The sequence below is a fragment of the Macadamia integrifolia genome, chromosome 12 (genome assembly GCF_013358625.1).
Source record: "Macadamia integrifolia cultivar HAES 741 chromosome 12, SCU_Mint_v3, whole genome shotgun sequence".
In the NCBI taxonomy this organism is placed as follows: Eukaryota; Viridiplantae; Streptophyta; class Magnoliopsida; order Proteales; family Proteaceae; genus Macadamia; species Macadamia integrifolia.
Window position 1 is genome coordinate 25,331,382 of NC_056568.1, and position 25,803 is coordinate 25,357,184.

Sequence of the window (25,803 nt, forward strand, 5' to 3'; positions counted from 1 at the left end):
TTTATGGTCTATGTAATCTAGAGGGGTTTTCCCATTCTTCACTTTTTCATGTCGAAAGATGATGATCCATTGTGTAATGTGTATGAAGGGAATGATTTGGATATAAATTTCAGATCATAAGTCAATATATACCATCTTATGTTTTACACTCATTCTATTACTGTAATTGCAAGTAAAAGTAAAGGTAGGGAGGTGGAATTAGTTTTCGAAATAATGAAAAAAAATTAGGGTTTTCTTTCTCATCACTATGTCTAGTAATGTATAATACTTACTATTTGCCACATGGGTTAGTCTATGTAAGAAAGGATTAGGTTACCAAAAAAAAAAAAAAAGACTAGGCAATCATCTCATTGGTACAATCTAGTTTACAGAGTAGATGAAGTACTTAAAAATATAAAAGATGCCATTTTGTATTTTCTATCTTTACCATTTGATGTAAATTTGGTAATTTTACTAAAAATTTGTCTCAGTGTTTTAACAATGTTCCTTCCTTACTATAGACTAAATTTTGGTCATTGAGATGTATGTGGGGTCCGCTATCATATGGACCAATCCATGTATCACCAAGTGACAAATAAAGAAACTTTATGTTTCACTATTGATGCCTAGGACCCTTTTTTTAATCATTGGTTGTGCGAGTATCTTAAGCTTTTTATTGAATATGGAAATCATACTTCTTTTTTTTTTTTTCTTTCTTGTAGAATATGGTAACCATACTTTCAATATATGATTATTTTTCTGGGGGTGGGAGGAGGGATGAACATGTTTCTTGCAAGCTAAGCAATGAATAAATAATGGTGAATGCATATAGTTCATATACAGAGACTCACACGATCAAAGAAGAGAAAGAATGTTGTGAAGTATGAGAGGGTGTGCACTGTGTACAACATGCGCATCAATTTATTTATTTATTATTATTATTGGTTGAAGACAATATAATTCAATTTAGATTGATTTAATTATCAAATCATTTTTATAATTAAGAATCATTGTTACTTGTTATTTCTTGAGGTTAAGGACTGAATATCTCTCGCACCTTCTTTTTCTGACATGTTATCACGATTTCAAAGATCTAGCTATTGGCAATCTATGCAATTTTATTATTTTATTTTCTATTTTTATATTACTTATTATTTTCTATGACAACCTAAAAATATTGGTGTTCAGACTAATACCCCCTCAAACCCGTTTATATTGTCAATAATATCTCTAGATGAGTTATTAGTTGCAATTGTTCATTGCCCCTCAAACTGAGAATCTGATACCTACTTGACCCCATTCTTTATCCATATCAACATACTATGAGATTTTACCTAGCTCAAGTGCATCATAATAGTTGATGCGGCTGAAGTTAGGTGAGTTTTGACTCTCACTAGGTACACCTTAGGCCATTCACATGGGAGTGTTTAGTGCTCCATTGTTCTTAGTGAAAGTTGAATGATTTTCATTCAACCTCGATATGATTTGATCCATTCGATTATGGAGTCAGTATAAGCCTGGAGGACTTCATTTGTTGCTATTGATAAAATGTTTATAAATACTACTCTAGTTATTGATATGTAAGATCAGTAAAAAAACTGGAGGCAAAGGGGTTGGTCGAGCGAACGCTAAAAGTGAGAGAATTGAAAATCACAACTGCCACCTTTTTGAATTATTGTCAAGAATTTGGTTGATCTGTTGTACGGGGAAATGGATCACTGGTTGTGAGATATCTTTACGTTTTTTGTTGGATATCAAATATTGTTTGAATAATTTTAAAACTATAAAGTTTCTTCAAGTAGGATCATATTTATGTTCTGATAGCTCATAATTTGTAAATGCTAACGTTGTTGTTGTTGTTGGTTTTTTTTTTCTCTAGTTAATGTTATTTTGTAGGAAAGAAAAATGCTCCTTGCTCATGTGATTCTACGTCTAGACATAGAGATCGACAAAATGACACCTCCACCCCTATAAACCCAAAAATCCCATTTTAGTTGATATCCAAATACATCACATTCCCTTTCTATTCTAAAAAAAAAAAAAAAAATTTGAAGTTAATAATGCAATCCTAATCATGAATTTAGGAGATTGTATCGATATTGATATCTGTCGACACTAATCTGATATCGATTCAAATCGGAGCAGATCGATCAATTTTGCCTTTGCTTTTTTTAAAAGTATATTTTTTTTTTACTGTTTTACGATTTTACCCCTAAAAATATAATATAGGTAATCGATTCAAATTGGTAAAAAATGAAAGATCAATTTCAACCAATATCAATATGATACAATCATATGATTAATACGATATCAATACTTAAAACCATAACCCTTTTAAAGGTAATAATTACAAAAGAATATCTTTCACAAAAATTTCTATTTTGAAATCTCTTGTAGCCAGCCGACATGAGCTGGTGGTCCCTCGGACTGTATCCTCGGTGGTATCGTCTCCCGTGTGAAAGTCGTTACTTGCTGCATTTGACTTTGACGAGGATCGACCAATGCTAACAATAACGCGGAGTATAATATTAAAATAAAGAGGGGCAGCTAGCTGTTAGCCTCCGCAGTTGCGCCGGCAATTCTCCCAGTCAAAAGGAAAGGAAAGGAAAGGAAAATTTCTATAAAACCAACCCTTCTTGAACAATGCTGCCATGATGTTTTGGTCGTCTCAATAGTCATTCACACCATAACAACGCAATGGCCACAGAGGAGTCGATTCAGGGAAAGAGGGTCGTGATTGTTGGAGGAGGAGTTGCAGGTGGCCTTCTTGCAAAAACTCTCCAATTCCGTGCCGATGTTACCCTCATAGATCCGTAAGCTTCCCAAGCCTTCTCTCTCTCCGTTTCTCCTTCTTTTTCTTGTTTACTTGTAAGAAATACAAGAGAGAACTATGAATTGTGTTGTCCTTTTTGAGTTTTGATTGACAGCCAATGGTGAGATGATATTCGATAAATATTACCAAGTTTTATCCCAAAGTCTCATGCGTAATTTCAGGCTTCTGGAAAATTTAAGATTCATTGATCCTCTTAATATCGCATTTGAGGCATCTCGGCGATTTAGAATCTGAAATTTCCATCACATTCGTTATATATAGTAACTAGTGAGTTTGTTCGGGGACTCATGGATTACTTCCAAGATAATGTGTTAAGTTTGTCTCGAATTCTTGACCCGTTTTGAAGATTGACCTGCTCCGGCATATTTTGGTGGCGACTTGAATGGGAAGTTTGTTGAGATCTGTGATGGAAGCATCGGCCCAACCCCGGAGCCCATCACTGAACTTGTATGGAATGCGGGGCCCGTAGTATGGTTCTACCGGATCGACCGTGACCCGATGGGTCGACCCGCGATTTGGAGTATATATAATCTACTGTTGCTTGTTGTATTTTGGGGTTTTTTCGAGCTAGGGTTTCAGGGCGAGTTTTCTCACCACTGCTTGGGTGTAATCTCTCTTCTGCATAGTGAAACATCTTTTTTTTCGTCCGAGGACGTAGCACACCACCCTAGTGTGTGAACCTCGTTAAATCTTTGTGTCGTGCGGATCTATTGTCTCTTTATTTTTCGTATTTCTTGGTGTTTGATCTAACATAATGAAACTGAAATACTAGGAGTTTGAACTAGATCTGGAGGAAATCCAAGCTGAATTATACATTTCCAAGATATTGACTCGATGAGTGTAATTAACTTGCCTGTGTTTCCTTGTAGTTAGCTTGTCTGTGTTTCCCTGAGTTGATTCAATGTGAATTTGGTAGTCAATGGATTACAACTTTGAATATGAATTCTACCCGAAATCCATTTGTGTAAAGTCTACACAGCTGGGTTCTGGTCCATTGATTAAGTTTCAAAACTATGGATGCTACATTTGCACTCCATGGCATAGAAGGGGGATATGTCTTTTTCTTTTTGCAGAAAACATCTGTTTTCTGAGCATTCGGGATGCTCAGAACCCCTCCCCCCAACCCAATAGCTCATTTTATGAAAGAAAAATGTTACTTTGTAAGGTCAATCAATTGAAGCATTAACGTAGCCAGTTCCTATGTGTCTTTACTTAGAGAACACCACATGCACCAGAAATTAACTCTGGAATGCACACCTTACATGGTTTTGGATGTCAGATGGTGCATATTGGATCTATGTAGGGATGGTTTCGTACTTTGCTTAGGGCATGATGCATGAACACCCTTCAACATTCTTGCATGAGGACATTCCAATAGCTTGTTCATCTTCAAATGACTTTACTACCAATGCATTATCAATTTCCTCTAATTATCTGGAACAATTAGAACACAGCTGTAATATCTTTGTTAATCTTATTTTAGATTTGTAATAGTAAAAAATCATGCCAATTATGCCATAATTGTGGGATTATAATATTGGAGGAGAGATAATCAGTGCTCAGGGGATGGCTGCAACCGATGGATTGGGTTATTGTCATGGTTTGCCTTCTGAAGTATTTATTACCTTTTAACTCCATATTCAGATATATGGAGGTTCTGGAAGGGTTATCTTCATTTGCTATTTGGATCAGCATGAGTGAACCCCTCCTCCAATTTATTGTGTGAATTTGAACATTGATGAGTTCTCCTTCAATAACCCATGCCCTGGAGGTCATTAGAGACCTTAGTGAAAGTAAATACAATTACGATTCCTATTGGTTAAGTTGAACCAGAACAAGAGGAGAGGTGAAGGAGAAACAGAAGAAGAGAGTTTGGGACAATGAGTAGAGAAGTTTCAAACTCCTCTCAACTCAAAATAATTCACTCTAAATTCTGAAATTACAAGTATGCCCTTACATAACAGCATGTGTGCCTATATTACCCACATTTCATAACATTCCCATCAAACCCCTACAACAGTATTCCAACACTCCCCCTCAAGGTGGGAAGTAGATATCATATGTGCCCAATTGCTCTAAGGGTATGGAATAGAGAAGCATTTGTCCCTTTGGTTAACACATCAGCCAATTGGTCTCGTCTTCACAAAGGGGATGGTAATATACTTGGAATCAATTTTTCCTTTATAAGATGATCAACTTCAACATATTTTGTTCGATCATGCTGCACAAGATTGTGGGCAACATTGATAGCGGCCTTGTACTGTCACACTATAGTCTTATAGAATTATCAACTTCATATCTCAATTCTTAAACTAACTTTTTCAACCATAGGAGGAGTTCACAAACACCATGAATTATAGCTCTAAATTAGGCTTCAGAACTTGATCTGGCAACTACAATTATTTTCTTGCTTCTCCTAGTAACCTGGTTCACACCTACAAAGGTGCAGTACCCAGATGTAGACCATATCTGTCACTCACAGAGCCAACCCAATTAGCATAAGTGTAAGGCTCAATTCTTAAGTGATTATGTTTGGAATACAACAGTCTCTTTCCTGCGCTGGACTTTTAGTATCTGATATGCGATATACAACATCCATACGACTAGTCTTAGGAGCATGCATAAATTGGCTAATCACTCTAACAGCATATATCCGTGAGAGGTAGATTAACTTTCTTACAAGCCTTTGATACCTCCCTGGCTCCCTGCATCAATCAATGAATAGCCACTATTCTTCCCCAGCTTATGCTTTGGAACAGTGGGAGAGTCTAGCGGTTTACCCCTTAACATTCTTATTTCTTTCGAGAGATCTAGCACATACTTTCTCTAACAGATATGAATTCCCTTTCTTGACCTTGATGCTTCAATTCCTAAGAAGCTCTATAAAGTACTACCCATAACCTTGATTTCAAACTATTGGGAAAAATAAGTTTTGAGCCTCTTTAGTTCTCAATCATTCCTAGTTACCCCAATGTCATCCACATAGGGCTGTAATCCGGCCATTCCCTTTTCTAGTGAACAGGTTATGATCCACTTGACTTCGCCCTGTACCCATTCCTTAATGTTACCCATTTAAATCTTTCGAACCATACCTTTGGGGATTATATAAGGCCATTGAGGGCCTTCCTAAGCTGGCACACGTAGCCCTCAGCTGTGAGAAATTTTATCTAGGAGGAAATTACATATATACTTCCTCTTTCAAGTCATCATGAACAAAGGAATTCATCACATCAACCATCTACCAATTTCAGGTTCTAATGTCATTGCAATTGAGTTCTCCATCTCCCATTCTGGTATGTAGGATCACTGCGATTTGGAGCCTTAACTTATCCAGTTATGGATCCCAACTTCCAACGGCTTCTGAACGATAATTTTATAGAGTGAGCGCAGTCTAGATAGCTGGTGTTCTCCAACTTGACAACTTATATCTGGGTGTTTTTGCTCTTAAAGCAAACAAACTTGGGTTAACATTACTTGTTCGGCAGATGAAGAGTTCATCGTTCCACTGACTTCAGACATTTTATATGAGTACACAATGGGAGCTGGTTGGATACCTAACCAGGTGGAGATTTCGGACTCAACCCAATCTTCTTCCTAACAACAGAGTACTCAGTTACAGTTATCAAAAAATACCACAAACATAGAGAAATTGCAACCGGATAAATATTTCCATGTAAAAATAGAAACTACTACACTTCTCAATCTTTTAACGTCAAGGCTCAGAAAATAGAATCATCTACAAACCAAGATAATATTCTCAAGGGCATGATGAACAGAAAATTTTCCATGATTCTTGCAGTAGAATGCCATGGGATTTGAAGTTGCAGAGAAATATAGAGAAGCATTACCGGCTGATGTGGGGATCTTTAAGATGAGACCCTAGGGGCACCCAAATGGTGTGGGACTCGCCATCAAATGAGAGAGAGAGAGAGAGAGAGAGAGAGAGAGAGAGATTAACTTGTTTCCAGAGCTGGCGGTACTCTGTTTTGATGAAATTCTTCATCAATCTGTACTTCGCAGCTCCAAATCCCATAAAATCTTCTCATAAGTTGAAGTTTAGATCCTCACTTTTGATTCTTACGTGGGGTTACCCAGGTCGACTCTCAAACCTTTTGGCCTGGAGCTCTGATACCAAGTTTAAATTGCTATTGGTTAAGTTGAACCAGAACAAGAGCAGAGGCGAAGGAGAAAGAGAAAGAAGAAGAAGAAGAAGAAGAGAGTTCAGGAGAATGAGTTAGAGAAGTATCAAACTCTTCTCAACTCTTTACAGTAGTACTCCAACAAGTACATCCTATTGGTGTATTCAGGACCAATAGGCATATCTAACTCGGCTAAGGATGAATAAAACCACCATTATCTTTTAGATTGGTTTAGCCTCAATGGATTTGTGGTCATTTGATTATATAAGGTAAAAGTAGATGTCACGCACTCAAATAGGCCGGTGGAGATACTCCCATTTCATGGCCAGCTAGGATGCTAAGATGTACTAGGAATGTCTCCTTACAATGGAGAAAAAGGTTAGCGAATTCCTGGGCAGATGACCTTGCAAAGGGAGGGCCAATGTACATTGGGACATATCAGATTCCAGTGTCTTGATAATTGATGCTTTAGTTCCTCTATGTGTGTGGGAATGCGTGTGTTTCAACTGTGTTGTTTTCTTTTCTAGTTGCGTGTTTGTGTAGTTTTCTTTATTCTTGAAAAGAAAAATCAAAACCCAAAATAAGCTCCTATCAGCTGCTACAACTGTTAACTGTCATAGCAGGAAGTATTGGTCAAGAGTTGGCTTTAATCTCTTGATCCGATGAGAAGGTCTAGGTCGATAGTGCAGTTAGCCTATTTAAATACCCTTAAGTTATGGCATAATGGATTGAGATATTTTGAAATATTCTTTGCACAACATAGTTTTATTGACTAACATTATGATTTGATATTATCTCAATCTCTGGAGTGAAAAGTTGACATTCATATATGTAGTAAGTCTTGAAATGGTGTTTAATAGGCATCTTCTGCAAATTCCATCCACCTTGTAATTTTGTGACTTGGAGAACGTTTATAAATGTTGTGTTTTTGCAAGGAGAGAGCAGGCTTGGTTGTAGTAATGGTTTTTTTTGGGATGATTGATAGGGGTGTGCTTGGTCCAATGGTAAGGTACGAATGCTGCGGCCTAGTGGTCAAGCGATCAAAACAACCTCTCGACATTCTCCGGATAAGGCTGCGTAGTTCTCGCCCCCTGGGACCTCGCACATGCGGGAGCCTAATGTACCTGATATGCCCTTTTTCATAGGTGCAGGTGTAACTCTTAGAGGCTCTTTTATCTCATCAGTCAAATCCAAGCTTGTGTGCTTCCAGTATGAACATCTTATGGGATGGTTCTACAGATCTGGGAACTCAATATTGATGAATGATTGAAATAGGGGTTTGGAATACATAGTCCCCTATTGTGTTTAGTTCATAGTTTTTAACGCGCTAGTAAGGCGACGCCTTAGCAGCGCCTTGGCGCTGATGCGGTCTAGAGATGGTAAGGCAGTGCTCCGCCTTATGTGACGTGGTGTCTTATGCGTTTTTTTTTTTTTTTAAACATATTTTAAAATTACTTGATAAAGATTCCAAATATAGATTTTTTATTGGTAGGTGTATGGTTTTGTTAACACTTGAGATGTATGGGATCAACTTTACTCCACCAAAAATAACCAAAACAAACAAAATAAAAACACGATTCCCAAACAGGGTTTGGATTTTGTCAAAGGGTTTTAAGGAAGGATTTTGAGAAGGAATCAAGGAACAAGGAAGAACCACTGATCCAGGCGACCATTTTGCTCCGGCAGCGGTGAGCTTGCTTTGGTAACGGTGAGCTTCATTCTTCTTTGATAGGAGTAGAAATATAGTGGATGACCTTAGGGCTTAGGCACTCATTTTGGCATCATAGAGGTAAGTATAATAAATACTTATATTTTTTATGTCTTCTTTTCTTTTTATTTATAATTTTGTTCCATAATTATGTACTTATATTATATGTTAATATGATTGATGATTGATGATTGAATATTGAATATTGATGATTGATGATTGATGATTGATGATTGATGATTGATGATGATGATTGATGATTGATGATTGATGATTAATGATTGATGAAGATGAACTTAGTTTATTCACTTTATTGATTTGTTTTCTTGATGAATATCTTACATTGGTATGAATATGAACATTTAATATTTATTTAACATATGAGTAATAGGATTCAGCTAGGATTTGAGCCAAATAGATTGGTTCTATAAAAAAATTACACAGGAACACTTTAGTCGATATGGCGACGCTTATCACTAAGGCGCTCCGAAAGACCCTCAAATGCCTCCGTCGCCTTACCGCCTTAAAAACTATGGTTTAGTTTGCCATCTTGACAACCTATTATCCAGTTGATTGTTTCTTAGGGTGAGCTCTGTATTTCTAGTACCTTTCAGCCTGGTTGTGTAGTAACATTTGTGCTGGATTTTTAGTTTCTCCAATGAAAATTTTCTCTTTTCCATCAAAGAGAATTTTTTGACATAGTTGGCTCCATGTAATGTTTTTTATCAAATCAAATTTACAGGCAGATATCTTTGCATAGAAAGAGGAAATAAAAATAATGTCCTATCTGGAAATTTTGATGTTCCTTCAATTTGGATGGCCCAAATTAATCACATCGATAATTTGGGATTAATGGAGGAACATGAAATGAGAAAGTGCTCTAGTAATAATAGAGCCATAGCTAAATTTCAAGCCTTTGAGGTACGTTAAAATGTATAACAAAGAAGTCAGTTAATTTTATATGGGCATATTTATTTAAACTAAAATTGAGCATATTTCTGATGTTCAAAAACATGTGATCATGGATGAAGTGATGTCCTTACCTAGTAAATTTTTTTGGCTTTATCAAAGGGTGTACCTAGTGCACAAGGCTCCCGCATGTGTGAGGTCGGGGGGACGAGAACTATGCAGCCTTACCCTGAGAATGTCGAGAGGCTGTTTTGACCACTTGACCACTAGGTCGCAACATTAGCCTTTATCATTCAATAATAATTCCTAGTATACCAGTATAGCTTTTGAGTAGAAATTTATGTAGTATATATGGGCAACCAAGGTCCTAGTGATATTAATTGGTAGAGGTTCAATTGTATAAACTAGAGGTTTTATCTGTTAGATCAATGTTGTGGAAAATATTGCACAATTTTAAAAGTACAGGCTCTCTACCTTATATTAGTACTTCCTGATTCTCTTCAATCCAAGTAGCTGGAGCTGCCACTTACTGTGGTGGTGTCATATACTCATATGATCATTTGCTTAACAATAAGGAGCAGTGATATGATAAGCTTGGAAGTAAATTTACATAACACTACAAAAAATGAAATGCTTGGCTTTGGATAATGGGAGGTGCATATGCTGGGGGTATTCCATGCTGCACAGGTTGCCTTGAACATTCTCAATAAAATACGTTTAATCAAGGGTATTGGTGTCACATGTTCGAGCTTTTTGTGGTGTTCTTGAGGTTTTGGTGTCTTTGGACCACCTCTGCAACCTCAAATTGCCAGAGCATATTCTCTTGGTGTTTATGCTTCAGTAATCTTAGTTATGTACTAGAACAGCCGAATAATGATACAAGTACTTATGGCATTATCATTTCTGGTTCTTTTAATCTAGAATTAATGATCTGAAGCATCACGGGATAGATTGGGTCTGTGATTAATGCTTTTGACTTTATTGTTGCTACTTTTGGATGAGAATCTTTGATGGGATTCTAGAAGCCTAAAGTGGTGGTAGGTTTTGGAAATCTAGAAAATAACCAGAACCGCAGTGACAGGTTTAGCAACTAGGTTTGAAGAGAAATCTAATATCAGGAGATCAACAACTCCGATCTGGTCAAAAAGATGGTCGAATCCTTAATTTCAACAGATGAATAATATATCAGAAACTGGTCTCAATCTAATGGTTAGATTCTTAGTTACTGAAGAATCCCACATGAAGTGGAAACCAAGAACTCTCAAAGGATATCAGAACATTAATCAAACACATTCAGATTAAGCAGAATGCTGATAACAGACTTCAGTTATAACAACAAACAGACATGGAGGTGTATGCTGGATGCCCTTCCAATCAGAGACCAATTCCGGAAACAATCTATATTCAGGTAGCTCAATACTACTGTTGGGCATGGATGAAAAGTAGGGACCATCTATTTTTTGATTTCCCTTTCACCTCCTAATTATGGGGAGTGAATTTTTTTTTCCGGGTGAATAATAAATGCATTAAAAGAAGGGGGAGGGAGGATATATCCTCAAAGGGCCCCAAAGGGGAAATAATAAACCCAATAAAGGTAAACAAAAGCCCATACAGGACTGCTTCCAAGGCCCACATGGGCTTAAAGAAGCCCACATGGGCTTGAAGACGAGCTAAGGAGCCCAGGACAAAGAAAAAGGGCAACCCGGTCAATTTCAGGCAGGGTTCCTCAAACCCTAATAAAAAATCTCAACAGTCAACACATCATCTTCCAAGCTGCTAGGACAAAAATCTGAACACCGCTGGCAAGAAGGTAGTCACAGAGTAGTGCGCTGGCCTTGCCGAGGGCCACGGCCTAGTGAGTAGCTGGCCTAGAGGAGGAGACAGCTGCAGAGGAGGGGTGCCTGGCTTGCAGATGGAGATGGCGAAGCGACTGTCAGCCAAGCATAGTTGGCAGCCTTGCAGACTGTTGGCCATGTAGGAGGCTGTCGAAGCAGAGTAGGCTGTCAAAACGAAGCAGGCCCCGCCGGCGGTGAAGATGATTTGATATGAGACAAACAGGGGAGCCTAGAGAGACCCACAAAGATGCGAAGCAACTCTGCTCTCATCTGAGCAGAGTAGCGGCATGGCCGGCGGCACTTGGAACAGAAGAGCAGCTCATGGTCCCACCAGATCAGAGCAATGACATGGCCGGCTTGCACAGCCAAAGAGAGAAACAAAGTGGACTCTAAGCAACGGCTTGTCCGGCTTGTACATCGCACACCCGAACAGAGCATCGGCACATGGTTCCACCAGATTCATACAACGACAAGGCCGGGCAGCACTCGAAATAGAGCAGAGGCACAAGATCCCACTGGATCTGAGCAACGGCATGGCTGGCAGCACAGAAGCACACCCAAATAGAGAAACGACATGGACTCTGAGCAGCGACTTGTCCAACTTATACATCACACAACCGAACAGAGCATCGCCACATGGTTCCACCAGATTTGTGCTGTGGCAAGGCCGGTGGCACAAAAGGTCCCCGAAAAATCAGATTGTAGTCATGACGGTAGAAAGAAGTTTTGGGGAGTCAGTAGAGGGGATTGCTACCTCCAAGATCGTGTGAGACAGTGGAGGAAAAAGAGGATAAAGGGTGAGAGGGAGAGGGTGAAGAAAAGAGAAAACTGAGTAGTGGAGGGAGGGGGGGAGAGGAAGAGAGAAGGAGAAGAGAGGGAAAGAGATGTAAATTGGGGGGGAGGGGGGGAGAGCAGCTTGGCTGTAATGGCGGCCAAACTTTGGTTTTTCTCTAGGGAGTGATTTTTAGGCTATGTTCTCCTTTAAGGGGCCTTGGGAGGAGAGTGGAGTAGGAGGCTCATTGGCTGGAGAGTTCATTCGAGGGAGATCGGATAGGATGCATTGCCAAGCTAGCATTTTGTTGTTCCATAGCCAACATTTGGATGGAAAGGAACTTCCGCATCTGCCGGAATAAGACTAGTACTATTCCAATCATTATTAGAAGCATTTGGTCGGATGTGGAGAAATGTTGTCAGGCCCTCATTCCCAAGAGGGCCAATACCCCTAGGAATCAATGACTTGTGGAGAAATGGGATGTTCAACCCATTTGGTCTTCTAGATAGTTTGCTGCCATCTGGGTTGGTTGGGGCGGGCCCTCTTCTGGGGCTCCCCTAGCCTTGTTGTTCGTCATAGGTCTCCTTTGGCTCCCTGCTCTCGCAAGGCCTGTCTCTTAGTGTCTTAGGGGGATCAACCCCTCGTTTTTGTACATTGTTTTCTCTTTTGTTTATTTATTTATTTATTTGCATTAGATTTGATATCACCAATATAAAAAAAAAAAGCAGAAATCTTACATCAGGTCTTGGAAACAATAACTGAATTGAACTTTCCAGAAATCAGAGTTGAAATACGTTTCTGAGAAAACAACAGCAAGATCAGATTTTGAAATCTGGAGTAGCTTAAGAAACTGATCCGATTAATATGTATGAAAACAGATCTGAAATCTCAGGTCCAAAACTAAAGAAATCAGAAAATCCTATTAGGAGGAAGCCCTAAACCAGTTTGAAGACTTGACTTTTATTGATCAAACAGTAACTGTAATTCATATTTGATTTAATTGAAGAAGTACTAACCAGGAACTTAACTCAGAAATCAGAATCAATCATATAAAGTATGCGCTGGAAAAATAAACTTTAAGAAACTAACCTGGTTTGCTGGAAAGTGAATCTGGAAGAAGAAAAGAAGATATGATATGTGCTTCAGGAATCCTACCTGAATCACTAACTTGGCATCCCACCAAGGGCTTCACTGCATCTCACAGCAGTAAATGTTCTGAATCTCACAGAACTAAAGGCCTGAAACCCAATTCCATTAATCAAATTCATGTATGAGGCATAGCCTTTACAACATATGATTAAAAAAAAAAAAACCATCGCAAGAATAAAACTAGGCCTAAAACTCCTGCAACCAATAGCCTACCTTTGAGGTAGTTTGTTGTTAGTAAAACTGAGCCTAAAATAAAGGAAAACAGTTTAATAAGGCTGGACTGAAAGAGCCCTAGTCCAGCAAAACTAAAACGCTTTAATGACAATAAAATAAGAAATAAAAGACTCAACTAAATTAATAAATAAAATCTGGTATTCGTACCTCCAACCCATATTTTAGGCCCATGAAAGTGGTCTATTACAAAGAAAAACCTATTGGACCAAAGGCCCAACACATATATAACTCAACTCGAGGCTTATTCCCACTAGAATAAGCCTAATTCAGTGTTTTATATGCATCAATCTTTCCTTTTGATCATAAAATTGTGAGAACAAAGGTTCCAATCCTTAGATTCTTACATCCCAAAATTTGAATACTCTGGTACCCAAGTGTTGGATCTTTATCCTTTCCAAACTGTGCAAAAAGGGCATGGATGCCAATGCATAAGAAATGCCAATACTTAGTTCTTTTGTGCATGTTGAGCTACCCAGGATCTCGCTTTATATATACAATACAATAGTTTCCTTCACTTACTGTTTTCTTATTCATTTTGGGCTTGTTTTGTTTAAATAGTAAGGAGTATTTTGAAATTACATGGGCGAGCTTGAGATCAATGGTGGAGCCATCTTTTGCAAAGAGGTCAGTGATCCGGCATACTGATTACTTCAAAAATGGACGTATAATCACATCTCATGCAATTAACATCACCAACACTGAAGTATTAACTGCGGACGGGCTTCTGGTTCCCTATGATTATCTTGTCTTAGCCACTGGCCACACTGATTCTGTTCCCACATCAAGAATTGAAAAGCTCCAACAGTATGAAGCAGGTGCTAATACTATTTTCAAAAGGAGCAATCCTTCTAGGAATATACTAATATTTGTAATATGTTCTTAATTCCTGCTTTTATTTTTCTTTTTCCCCTAAACAATCTTAATACTGCTTATAAACTGCTTGTTTGGTATTAATGTGATAACTAAATAGGTCTGCTTTTACTGCCATGTCATTTCTTATAGTATTATTTCTAAGTGTTATTTTTTGTTCAAAACTATGGACAATTAATTATATAATTAGGCAAATATATTGATAGACTCTCTCATTGTAAGTCACTTAACATTGAAATTAAGTTTTAAATAAGAAAAAAATATAAATTGTCCTAACCTAAATGATTATTTTACTGACGAAGAAGAAGAAAAAAGAAAGAAACTTATTACTAGTGTTTTAAATGTTATATAAGGCCAAAAAACTTAATAATTTTTTTGTTTTAACTTTGTCTGATAAGGCTAAGAAAAATTAAGAATGAGAAAAGAAGATCGTCCCCGCGGGAGGGGGGGCTATTAAGTTCTGCTGGCCAAGGTTTTAGCCCCCTTGAATTCTGTACCAGTGAAAGCGATTCAAACTAAATTGTTCTTCATTCTGGACAGAACCATATTGATTTCTTCCTATTCTTAGTTCTCCTTTTCATGAGCGAATTCTTCATATTTTCACATCTAGAATTTTCATAAATTTACAAATACAACACCTATTACTATGAAGAGTGAATTTCTTGTTAATTAGATATTTTGATTAAAAAAAAAAAGGATTAGAAGCTTGAAAAACAAAGATTGGGTTGCACCGTATACATGAAAGAGTCGCAATTGTCATGGTTCTCGAATACCTTTTTCATTCCTAACCTGCTATAGGACCCATATAGTGGCTCTTGAATTTAACAAATATGGTATTCTACCCTTGATTTTCCAGATTTGAGCATTTTACATTTAGTTTCTATTTAGTTGTCTTCTTAGCTAGCAAGCAATTTAGTTTAGGAAGGATTAGTTTCTAAAGTCTTAGTTTCTATTTTCCATTTGTTTCCTAATTTAGAGCTTTCTATGTAATTGAGTCGAAGCCTCTACTATATAAATTATAAAGAGGTTGGTGTAGTTGCTGGAACGTAGTTGATTAATGATATTTTGTGAGCTTTGCTTGCTAGTTTGTTCCTGAGAAAGGATGTTTCAATAGTTGAGACAACTGTGGGTGAGAGGCCCAAGGCTGAGGTAGTCATCCTCCTCCAACATCTATCCTTTTATTCTTCTTCTATTTATTCACTATTATTTGGAGAACAAAGTCCCAACCTTTGCTAAACAGAAAAGCACACAACCAGGCTATCGATTCCAATTACACGGTTTTCCCGGGAAGAAATTTCGAGTGCTGTATCTCCCAGGTCTGAACTCCGATTGCTGCAGGATTTTAGGGCCTTGCTGGTGACCTTAGAAGAGAGACTCAACCAGGAGCTCGGGTCCGTCCGCGGCCTATTGCTGCTGTGGCTACCCAATTGAGCTTTGTTGAACCTAATTCTGCCCTACTTGTGACTGTGGTGGATCTCTTCAGCCTGTGATCTATTGAAGATGAGATTTTAGGGTTATATTGGACCAAAAGGGCTCACTTGACCCAAGTTTCAGGATCTCTTGAACCTTGATCTGAGATCTGATCCTAAGTTTTGTGAATTGTTGGAGCTTATTATTATGATGTACTCTATTGGGACTGATTACCCCTTGGTAATTTAGTCAGACATCACCCATGCGACACATTGACTTCAACATTTCCTTCCAGCTACATCATGAAAGGCCTGAATGTGAGAGAGGTTAGAAACTGTTTTTGCAGCCTTATGACAAAAAATGCATATGTTAGACACAAATATCCCCTAGTCATCAGATGATCGATGCTCAGAAAACTGCATTTATATGCGGTCAACATGAAGAATTGCACCTCAGCCCAAACTAGGTGGTGGGTAAAATATGATGGTAAGACTTAACAATAAAGCCACCTTAACTTTTCATTTCCAAATCTTCTGTCGTTTTCCTCCTTATTCAATCAACAGTTTCAGTTAAATCTAGCAGATTAGTGTGTTGAAAAACGTTCCAATGGCCATTAGCTTGTGGAAATAGTACTTTCAAGCTGTGTCTCAGCACCAAATGTCACTCTAAAAAGAATCTGCAGATCATTTTCCACTTTAACTTTATTTACTTGCAGGAAAGATTCCCTTTGATTCATGATTCATCTCCATAGGCCTGATCTATATGTAGATGTCAGTAGTCGAGTCTCCCAATATGAAGAAGTCCAATTCTTTCTGCACTCACTGATCTTCTAAGCATACCCTCTTCCTATTTTTCCTGTAATCCTATACTTTGTTCCTCCTGAGCCTTATATATACCTTATTCCAATCAACAAGGTGATAGGTAGTCCCTTGCTCTCATCCATACCATTACAAGTTCTTTTGAAATTTGATTCTGTTGAACTTTATTAGAAACCAAAGCTGGCACCGTGGAAAGGGAGAGATAGTGTATAGGAGTTTTTGTGACAAAAGATGCAATAAGAGCAATTTGTGAGGGAGCTATATATTTTTTGTTTCTATCTTTTAGCTTCCTTTAAAAAGCAGTTTAGTGAATTTTTTTAATAAGTAAAAATAGCAATTAAATATTATGTTTGACACAACAACTCAGAATTCTTTTGGGCTCTATTTCCCATTATTTATCTAATTGCTATTAAGGGGTTTAGGAGTGACCTGAGAATGATACTTACTGAGCTTTCTTCTTTCTTTCTTTTCCCGTCATTATTTCTTTATAATTTCTTGTTGAATAAAAAAACTATGATTTATATTAGTATTTTCTTTGAATCAGTGTTCTGTTTTTTTAGTTTAAAGGAAGTAAAAGGAATATCTTGATTGAAGCATTTTTTTTCCTCTTAATTTTCTTTAAGTATACTTTCCACAGCTCACATAAGAATATCTTCCTATAAATTTCACCTAGTTGTGCTGTTTGATATGTAGGCATTGCCTGAATTGGCACATGTTGAACTCAAGAGTCAAATTCAGTCAAATTGTCCCCATATTGGTTTCCTTGTATTTTCTATTTGTTTTCAATTATTTTTGCGAAGTTTCATTTTCTTAGTGAATTTTCAAAGCTTTATTTTGTTGTATGCCCATTTCCGTTTTGGCGAAACTTAATATATGAGAAATGTGCCCTATCTGATGCAGTTAAAGGTGTTTAATCAGGCCAATTGAGCCTCGGAAGACATTATTTCGGCCCCATGGTTGGGTTCTAGGGGTGTAAGTTTGGCCCCGATGGCCTGAACCTGCCCTAGGCCTGAATTGGGCCTGGGCTAAGATCTCTAACCTTGAGGGCGGGCTAGGGTTGAAAAACACTGACCTTGGGTCAAGGTTGGACAGGGCTTGGGTAGACACCTAGGCCCCAGCCCGACCCAGATTTTAACCCTGATTTATATAATATAATTTTGGGTTGTCATCCTATCCTTTTGTTTAAAATAATGAAATTTGGTCATTGGTTCTTATGGTTAGGTGTCTTGAACATCTATTATTATGTTGCACTTCATAATTATAATTGCGCATTGATCATTTGATCTATTGGTGCTTTTTTATTTTTTAATTTTTTTAATGCATATGACACAAATGGCAAAAACAAGGTCAATCAAGGTTAGCCCGACCCTGCCAAAAATCAGAGTCAATTAGGGCCAACCTAGCCTAATCAAGGTCGATTAGGGCCAAGTTGAGTTTTGGGGACCTATGGTTGGGCTGGGGTTTTAAGAAACCTGGCCCAACCTGGCCCTGTTTCGCCCCTATTGTGGGCTCTATGGGTCTTCGGATTTTCATTTTGAGGTTTATTGATGTAATGGGCCTCTATTATAGCTTTCAAGAGTTCTATTTTGACTCTATTTAATTTATGTCTGTATAAGAGAGTGATTAGGAGTCTTATTATTAGTCAATTTTGGAATTTTTTAGAAGGTCTTTATATATATATACAGCCCCCAAGGATTATAAGTATCAGTATTGGTCGGCCAAAATTAAGATACGTATCGGAGGGTATCGTATCGTATCTAAGATATGCTAAAGATACGCACATAAATGGATAAGAAACACTTTTTTATACACTTTTACATAAAAAATAGTTAAAAAAAGTTATAGATAACATGTATTATGCATAAATACTAAATTGAGAGTATCGCACTAAGAATCCAAGGTTTGTAGTTGTCCCATAAATGTAAAATCCTTGTTTCCAATTTTAATTTCCACTTTAATTAGAGAGAAAAATGGCTGGCAGCAACTTTGGAATAAAAACCCTTAAAAAAATCATGTTCTTCTAAAAAAGACCCATCTTGGCCATTATATGACTGTAGCGCACCGTATCGGTATATATCGGTCGATGCATACTGATATATACCGAAACATACATTTTACCTTGATTTTTTATTTTAATAGATTATCGGTACGTATCGGTATGTGTCGTAGGATACATATCGATACAAAAGGATTTTAAAATTTTCATATATTGTATTGGTAAGGGTCGATACAATTACGTATCGGTCGATACGATACGATACGTACTGATACTTTAAACCATGCACCCCCCCAATCAATTGGAGATTTTTTGAGTAAAGACTAAAGAATATGAATTTCATTAAAGAGATTTGGAGCTGTTGAGCTTGGCATACAGGATTTGTATTCCATACTCTATTCCTTCTCTTCTCCTCAATTGATTTCAACGTTAGCTTATGAATTTATTTTCTTCATATCAATTTCTAGTTATGATTCTGTTATTAGCATTAAAATCCTATCTTTTTGCTGGTTTCTTGAATTCCTACTCCAACTAGGAATTTTTTGAAAAAGTCACATCTAGCCTTGGAATTCAATTCGGCTTACATACATAGCAATCGATTTATCTTCTGTACCTTCTTACAGTGTCAAAATTCAAACTTGGAACTGATTTCCAATGATGTAGATTCTTCACCAAACTAGGCTTGTTTTATTAGGAATAAGTCTAGGGTTGGGTTGTATATGTGTTGGGCTTTCAGTCCATGTGGTTTGGAGTGTAATGAGCCACTTTTGTGGGTCTAAAAAAGGGACTTTAAGATTGCCTACGGGATTACTAGTTTGTTTCCTTTTAAGTTGGGTTTAATTTAAGTTATTTTTGTTTTCTTAGGGGTTAAAGTCATTAGTAGTTAGTTTCTAATTTCAGTTTTTAGTAAGTATTATATTAGGAAACTAAATTAAGGTTTCCACCTTCTATTTTGTAATTCCCTCCCCCATCAACATTGTAAATAAAGAAGAGGAGGCTCCTAAAGCTCATAATGCTTTTGATAAACAAATTAATGGCTGCTGCTATTGTCTTCTTCATGAAGAGTTTTCTTGTGTTTGATCAAGGCTGATGGAATTGGTATTTGATCCAATTGACTCTGTATGGTGTGAAGCCCGAGAAGTCCTCTTCCTTAGCTTATTTTCTTCTTCTCTCATCTACACAGAGTGTTACTGATCTGCTCAAGTTTCTATAGGTATTAAATTCAGTTTTCTTATCATTTCTGCCCAGAATTTTCATTAGCTTCCTAATCGTTTCCCTGCTCCCTGAAGCACTTCCAGTCATAGGTTTTAGCTAAAATTCTGGTCGAACCTTCCTCCCTACCAAAGTGAGACTCGACCTAGGTTTGGGCTGTTTCTGACCAGCCAATTTTGAGATATTAAAAATCTCTTGATTTTTGTCCTGTAGTGACTTTACGGAACAGGAACCAGAACCGATAGAGCTAATCTGTTCTCTTCTGTTTCTGTGGATGTTTATTCATGATTTTCGTAAACTCCAGCTTCTGGGTTCGAAACTCTGATTTACAAAGATCTGTTTTCTTCCTTAATTCTGATCTGTTGTTTTGCTGTCCTACCTTGGTTATTATTGGTTGTTCTTCTGATAAAAAAAATCTTGCAGTTGAAGGCCTGGTTAGTTTTTCTATCCTTGTCTGCATTATCCTGTTTTCCTGTTTTCCCACTGCAAGTCTGATTTCACTTTACTATTCCAATTCTGCTTTCCATTTATGATTTTTGGTTCTGATTTCTGACTGAATAGAAACTTAACTCCTTTAACTGAATTCTAATTTAGGTCCATAATTTGTCCATCGAATTCTGCAACTTCCAACTTTTTAACTCTTTTCACCTTTCTAACTCCTCCTGCCAAAGGTGCGATGGGTTTTGGTAGGGGTGTCAATCGGTTGGTTCGGTTTGGTTTCGGTTGGGTTGAATCGGTTTCGGTTTTGGTCTGGTTTGGTTTCGATTTATTTGGGTTTTTCAATATCGGGCTAATACCGGTTTAAATTGGTTTATAATTGTGCTTGAACCATAATGAAATCTTACATTCATAACTTATAGTTACAAGATTTGACCAAAAAAACACTTGAAATTTTTTATTAAATCATGGTTTATCGTTGTAAAGGAAAGATAACTAATATTGAAACCAGTGGATAAAAAATTACTAAAAAGATAACTAATATTGAAATCACAAAATGAACCCTAATATCCAATCGTTCATTTAATTATCCAACTAGTTTTATAGTGAGCAAGGAAATCAAGGGAAGCATTAATACAATTTACAAATCAATTTCTCTATTCATAACCTAATATTCAATGATTTGTAACAATTCCCCTTATAATAAAAAATTTTCTCACTAATATTGTAAAAAATGGATAGTCAATTCACCAATTTATAATCTTATAATCATTTATTTTTTTATCGGTTTCATTCAGTTTGGTTATTGGTCGGTTCAGTTTGGAACGGTTTTCAGCCAGTCCCAACATACCTCAGTCCAAAACCAATCCAATAAGGATTGGTTTTGTTCAGTTCGGGTTTTATTGGTCTATTTCGGTCGGTTTTATCGGTTTGGGCTTGGTTTTGGTGGCCTAACGAGATTAGCATAACTGGTCTTTTTCATATGAACGGGAAAGAAGAGACTGGGCTTAGGAGTACTAAAGAGCAAAAACCAAGCTGCGATAGAAGTTATGAGCTTGGCTTTATCCTATTTTTCTTCGGGTCGATTTGATCAGGAATCCTATTCCCAGTAGGATTACTCCATATATCTGAATCTGTTCATCAGATTTAGATCATCTTTTGCATACCTGTTATTTTGGCTGATTACAGAAATCTACCTTAATTTGTTTTGATTGAATTATTCAATTTTCTCTTAATCTGGTGCTTATTCCGACATCTATGATCCTGTTGCAAGCTAATCTTCTATTGGGTTTCACTGGTTCAGGATTAGCACCAAATTACTACCTGACTCTAAAATTTGGACCCAATTCAGACTGCCGTGTGGCATATATCAAGGTCATACATGAATGCCTTCCTAAGTGGGCTATCTAGGAGAATCATTGGTGTAATTTTCTTAGAATTTTATGCTCGTACATATTTATTTTTCTTATCTTGCATTACTTCTCAAAATATTCTCAACTTCATCATCTTAATTTATCCGATGGGAGCAAGAGTAACAATACAGTCTATAATGCTACAGCGGCTGGTATAAAATTAGTCTCTATAGAAAAGAGTGATAGAGCATGGACTGAGTATCATATCACTTCTGTAGATCTAAACTTCAGGCCTTCCATCTTTTAAAAAAGTCCCGCCTTGGATTAAAAGTATAAATCTTAAAATATTGAGCTGTGCATGTGGTAACTGTCCTCAAGGTTTATATGTTGACAAAATCAGATTTAGTAGTACTCTTTTGCAATTAGTTTGGATGGATTATACTCTAAACCCATTTGTCGACTTTTCTTTTTAATGGTAATCTTGCTGAAATATTTGATATCTAATTTGGTCAATTTGTTGAACCATTGTTCAAATGGTACGGTGGTTCAGCATGGCAAGAGTGTGGACTATCAATCTGTCATTATTGGTCAGAATCTAATGACACAGTGCCAATACATGTGGACCTGGGTATTATTTGAATTCCAGTTTTACAGTTGAGAATTCCAACTCTCCTGTACCTTTCTTTGTGATTTGCCACTTTTCCTTTTTAACTTCGTGCAGTATTTGTTACTATGGGCAGCATTCCCATGTCTGCATGATAGGCCCTGCTAGAATTCCCCCCCCCCCCTCTATGCATCACCTGGTTTCTGTCCTTTTATTTGAACAAAGTGACTGCTATGTTGTTACAACAGTTATTCTTTTTTTTTTGGGTAGAAGTTACAACCGTTATTCACAATCAGTTAACTGTGTTATCTTTATAATGGCAGAATACCAAAAGATAAAAGCTGCTGGTTCAATTTTAATCATTGGAGGGGGTCCCACTGGTGTTGAACTTGCTGCAGAGATTGCTGTTGATTTCCCTGGGAAGAAGGTTACTCTAGTTCAGAGAGGATCAAGGTTGCTAGAATTCGTTGGAGAAAAGGCTTCTACCAAGGCATTGGATTGGTTGACCTCGAAGAAGGTTGAAGTGATTCTGGGGCAGTCAGTCGACGTGAACTCTGTATCAGATGGAAATGGGACATATAAAACATCCAGTGGAGAAACTATAAAAGCTGATATCCACTTTGTTTGTGTTGGTAAACCAATAGGTTCTGCCTGGCTAAAGGAGACCATACTAAAGGATATGTTGGATATGCATGGGAGATTGAAGGTTGATGAGAACTTGAGGGTTAGAGGTTGGAAGAACGTCTTTGCCATTGGGGATATTACTGACATTCAGGTAATGTGTTAAATATAACTTGATTGACCACAAAAGGCATTGTAAATGCAAGCCAAGTCTTATTTTGGGCAGCCCTGGCACACAAATATGCATGAAACATTGTGCCTCTCGTGCTCAAAGTCCCAAACATGTAGCCTAGCTGGCCATCCTGCTGCGTATCAACCATGAGTGTCCAATTTGAAAAAATTGGTTCCTTTTTGGACTAGTCAATAATGTGTGTGTGTATATATATATATATATATATGGAAAAAGAACACTAACCTGCTGGCACTGGCGCATGTCAGCGCCCGGGCCAGCGTGAGGGAGCAGGGGAGCATCCTCAGCGCATGGTGGGGCAGGGGCAGCATGGTATTTCCATGGATGCTGTGTCTAGGCGTGGTGGAACGCAAGTGGGTAGCATTCTACATATATATATATATATATATATATAGGTATGGTGAATTATTACCAAACCGAAATAGAGGTTAAAAATGGCATAATTTTCTAGATACCTAAAGAACTGTCAAACTAATTTCTTGGTGTAGAGAATCTCCTAGACGTATTGCATTGTTTGTACCATATTGGATTAAAAAAATAATATATTACCACTTGGCTAACACAGGAGGTGCTCTCATGCTAGTGGGGCTATACAGTTTTTGTCCTCTAAATAAAGTTCAGGGGTTCAGCTTTGATCTGTGGTTGCAAAACCCTTTAATATTGTTCCAGAGAGATAATGGGCATATCACATAGACAGCAGATTGAGTCCCGTTGTTAAATGTGCATCATCTAGTGAATTGCTTGGGCCAAAATCCGCATGATCAAATGACTTTTAGCCATCCCATCTGTATCCATGGTGCTTAGAATTTCCTCCTCTCAAATTGTATATGGTAAATGTACATAGTTGCAATCATTGCATGGTGCTGATTCTTTGGCTAAGAAATCTTAAGCATGAACTGTTCAGGAGCATATCTCAATCCTTTTTCAAAAGACATATCCCATATATGTGGGCCCAGACCAGAAAAAATTAAAATTCTCATCTTTTTGTCAACTAAATGTAATATTATTTATGCTGTAGCATTTTCACATATTCTTCAGTAATTTTAATGCCTAATTATTTTTGTTCCTGGTGGAAATTAAAAATCACAGGAAATCAAACAAGGTTACATTGCACATAAGCATGCTTTAGTGACTGCCAGGAACTTGAAGCTTTTGATGAATGGAGAAAACGAAAGAAAGCTGGAAAAATACAAGACTGGTAGCCCACTTGCACTTGTTTCGCTAGGGAGGAAAGAAGGTGTGGCACAGCTCCCCTTCGTGACAATAAGTGGATGCGTTCCTGGATATATCAAATCCAGGGACCTGTTTGTTGGGAAGACAAGGAAGGAAATGGGCCTAGAATCATATCCTGTGGAGGATGAATGAGAGCTGAGTGAAAGTAATACTTCAGTAGCCATTTGCATAGGTAAGAATTAATGAAATATATTTTGGAATGTAAGACATATGCACTATTATAGTTCTATAAGTTGTTACTCATCTGTATAGAATAGGTTGTGATTTTCATGTGGTTTCATGGAGAGAATGTTGTTCAATGTAGAGATATTTGTCATGTTATAAACATAATGGTTGGCTTTTATAATTCAAAAACAAACTTTCAAGAAAAAGGAGTGGCACTGGTTTCTTTATTTTTCTGTTACTAAGAGAATTTTAGGATTAAGGACAGAGCACCTTCATGGATCCTCAATAGAGGATACACTCCTGACTCTGCCAAACCCATCTCAGTTGTCAAAATCTAATTTTTCTTTCTTTCTGTGTTTGCTGTAACTTGTTATTTCGTATGGATAGCTAGGAATTACTGTGCTAAACAAGGAAAATCGTTTAATCCCACATCTGTTGTTTCAAACATCAATAGAAGGGTCCAGATCTTAACCTTATTAACCTCTCAAGCCTTGATAATAATCTTTCTCGAATGGAAGTTCTTTCCATTGACCAGAATACCGAGGGTTGTTACCCAAGAACTCTTGTGTGATTGTTTGCGATGGGAGTTTTGATCTTAGCTGTTACAAAGCTGGTTGGGCTACTGTTACTTTTGAAGATGGCAAATGTGCATCTTTAAATTCTGGGTATGCAGGGAATAAACAGGAATCATAAGCCAGAAAAATGCTCAAAGGATTATACCAGGCAACGCGATTAGGAATCTTGGACGCCGCAATCTGGTCTGATTGTGAAAAGGTCGTTAGAATGCTGCAGCATCACCCCTGTTCTTGGAAATCTTTCCCTTTTTACCTGATATTAGGAACAATTTATCTCAATTTAAATGTTGTAAGATTGAGAAGAAAAATAGATGTATGATTTCGGTAGCTGATCAATTAGCTAGAAGGTTTGAACTGATAATATTTCGGGTTTGTGAACGATAATCTTGATCTGTCTCTGTTTTAACGAATTTTTATTTTCCATAAAAAAAAAAAAAAAATCAAGATTAGGGAGGCGATGATCAAATATGCATTAGCATTAATTTATGAAAATGCATGTCTAATTATTTTAATTGAGAATAATTGTGACAAGAAATATTTGTTCTCGGTTGGGGCATTTGTGTCACAAAAGAAGATTTAATATAGTAGGTTCTCTACAACCCTAGAATACAAAAATAATCATATGCCAGTGGAGGTGAACTAATAGAGAACCATCATATGCTACATGATACGTGTTACTAGTAGTTTCCTATTTTTATTCAATTAAGTTGGGGTCGTTAGGGAGTAGAACGAGATAAGAGTCCATGCAAGTTGTAAGTCCT

At 37.3% G+C, this 25,803-nt stretch overlaps 1 protein-coding gene across 1 annotated transcript; it reads left to right on the forward strand.

Moving 5' to 3' along the window:
* The first annotated feature begins 2,503 nt into the window (after positions 1-2,503).
* Positions 2,504-24,673, forward strand: LOC122058251 (apoptosis-inducing factor homolog A-like). Its single transcript, XM_042620851.1, has 4 exons — positions 2,504-2,792; positions 14,117-14,373; positions 22,582-23,033; positions 24,159-24,673. Exons 1-4 carry the CDS (start codon positions 2,677-2,679, stop codon positions 24,432-24,434), a joined length of 1,101 nt encoding a protein of 366 aa, XP_042476785.1. The 5' UTR covers positions 2,504-2,676; the 3' UTR covers positions 24,435-24,673.
* Positions 24,674-25,803: the final 1,130 nt, after the last annotated feature.

Bases quoted from the DNA above. Each gene is read 5' to 3' on its own strand.
- LOC122058251 (XM_042620851.1), top strand. From the start codon at position 2,677: ATGGCCACAGAGGAGTCGATTCAGGGAAAGAGGGTCGTGATTGTTGGA. The intron at 2,793-14,116 runs GTAAGCTTCCCA...TTGTTTAAATAG, and splicing joins GATGTTACCCTCATAGATCC to TAAGGAGTATTTTGAAATTA. The intron at 14,374-22,581 runs GTGCTAATACTA...TTATAATGGCAG, and splicing joins GCTCCAACAGTATGAAGCAG to AATACCAAAAGATAAAAGCT.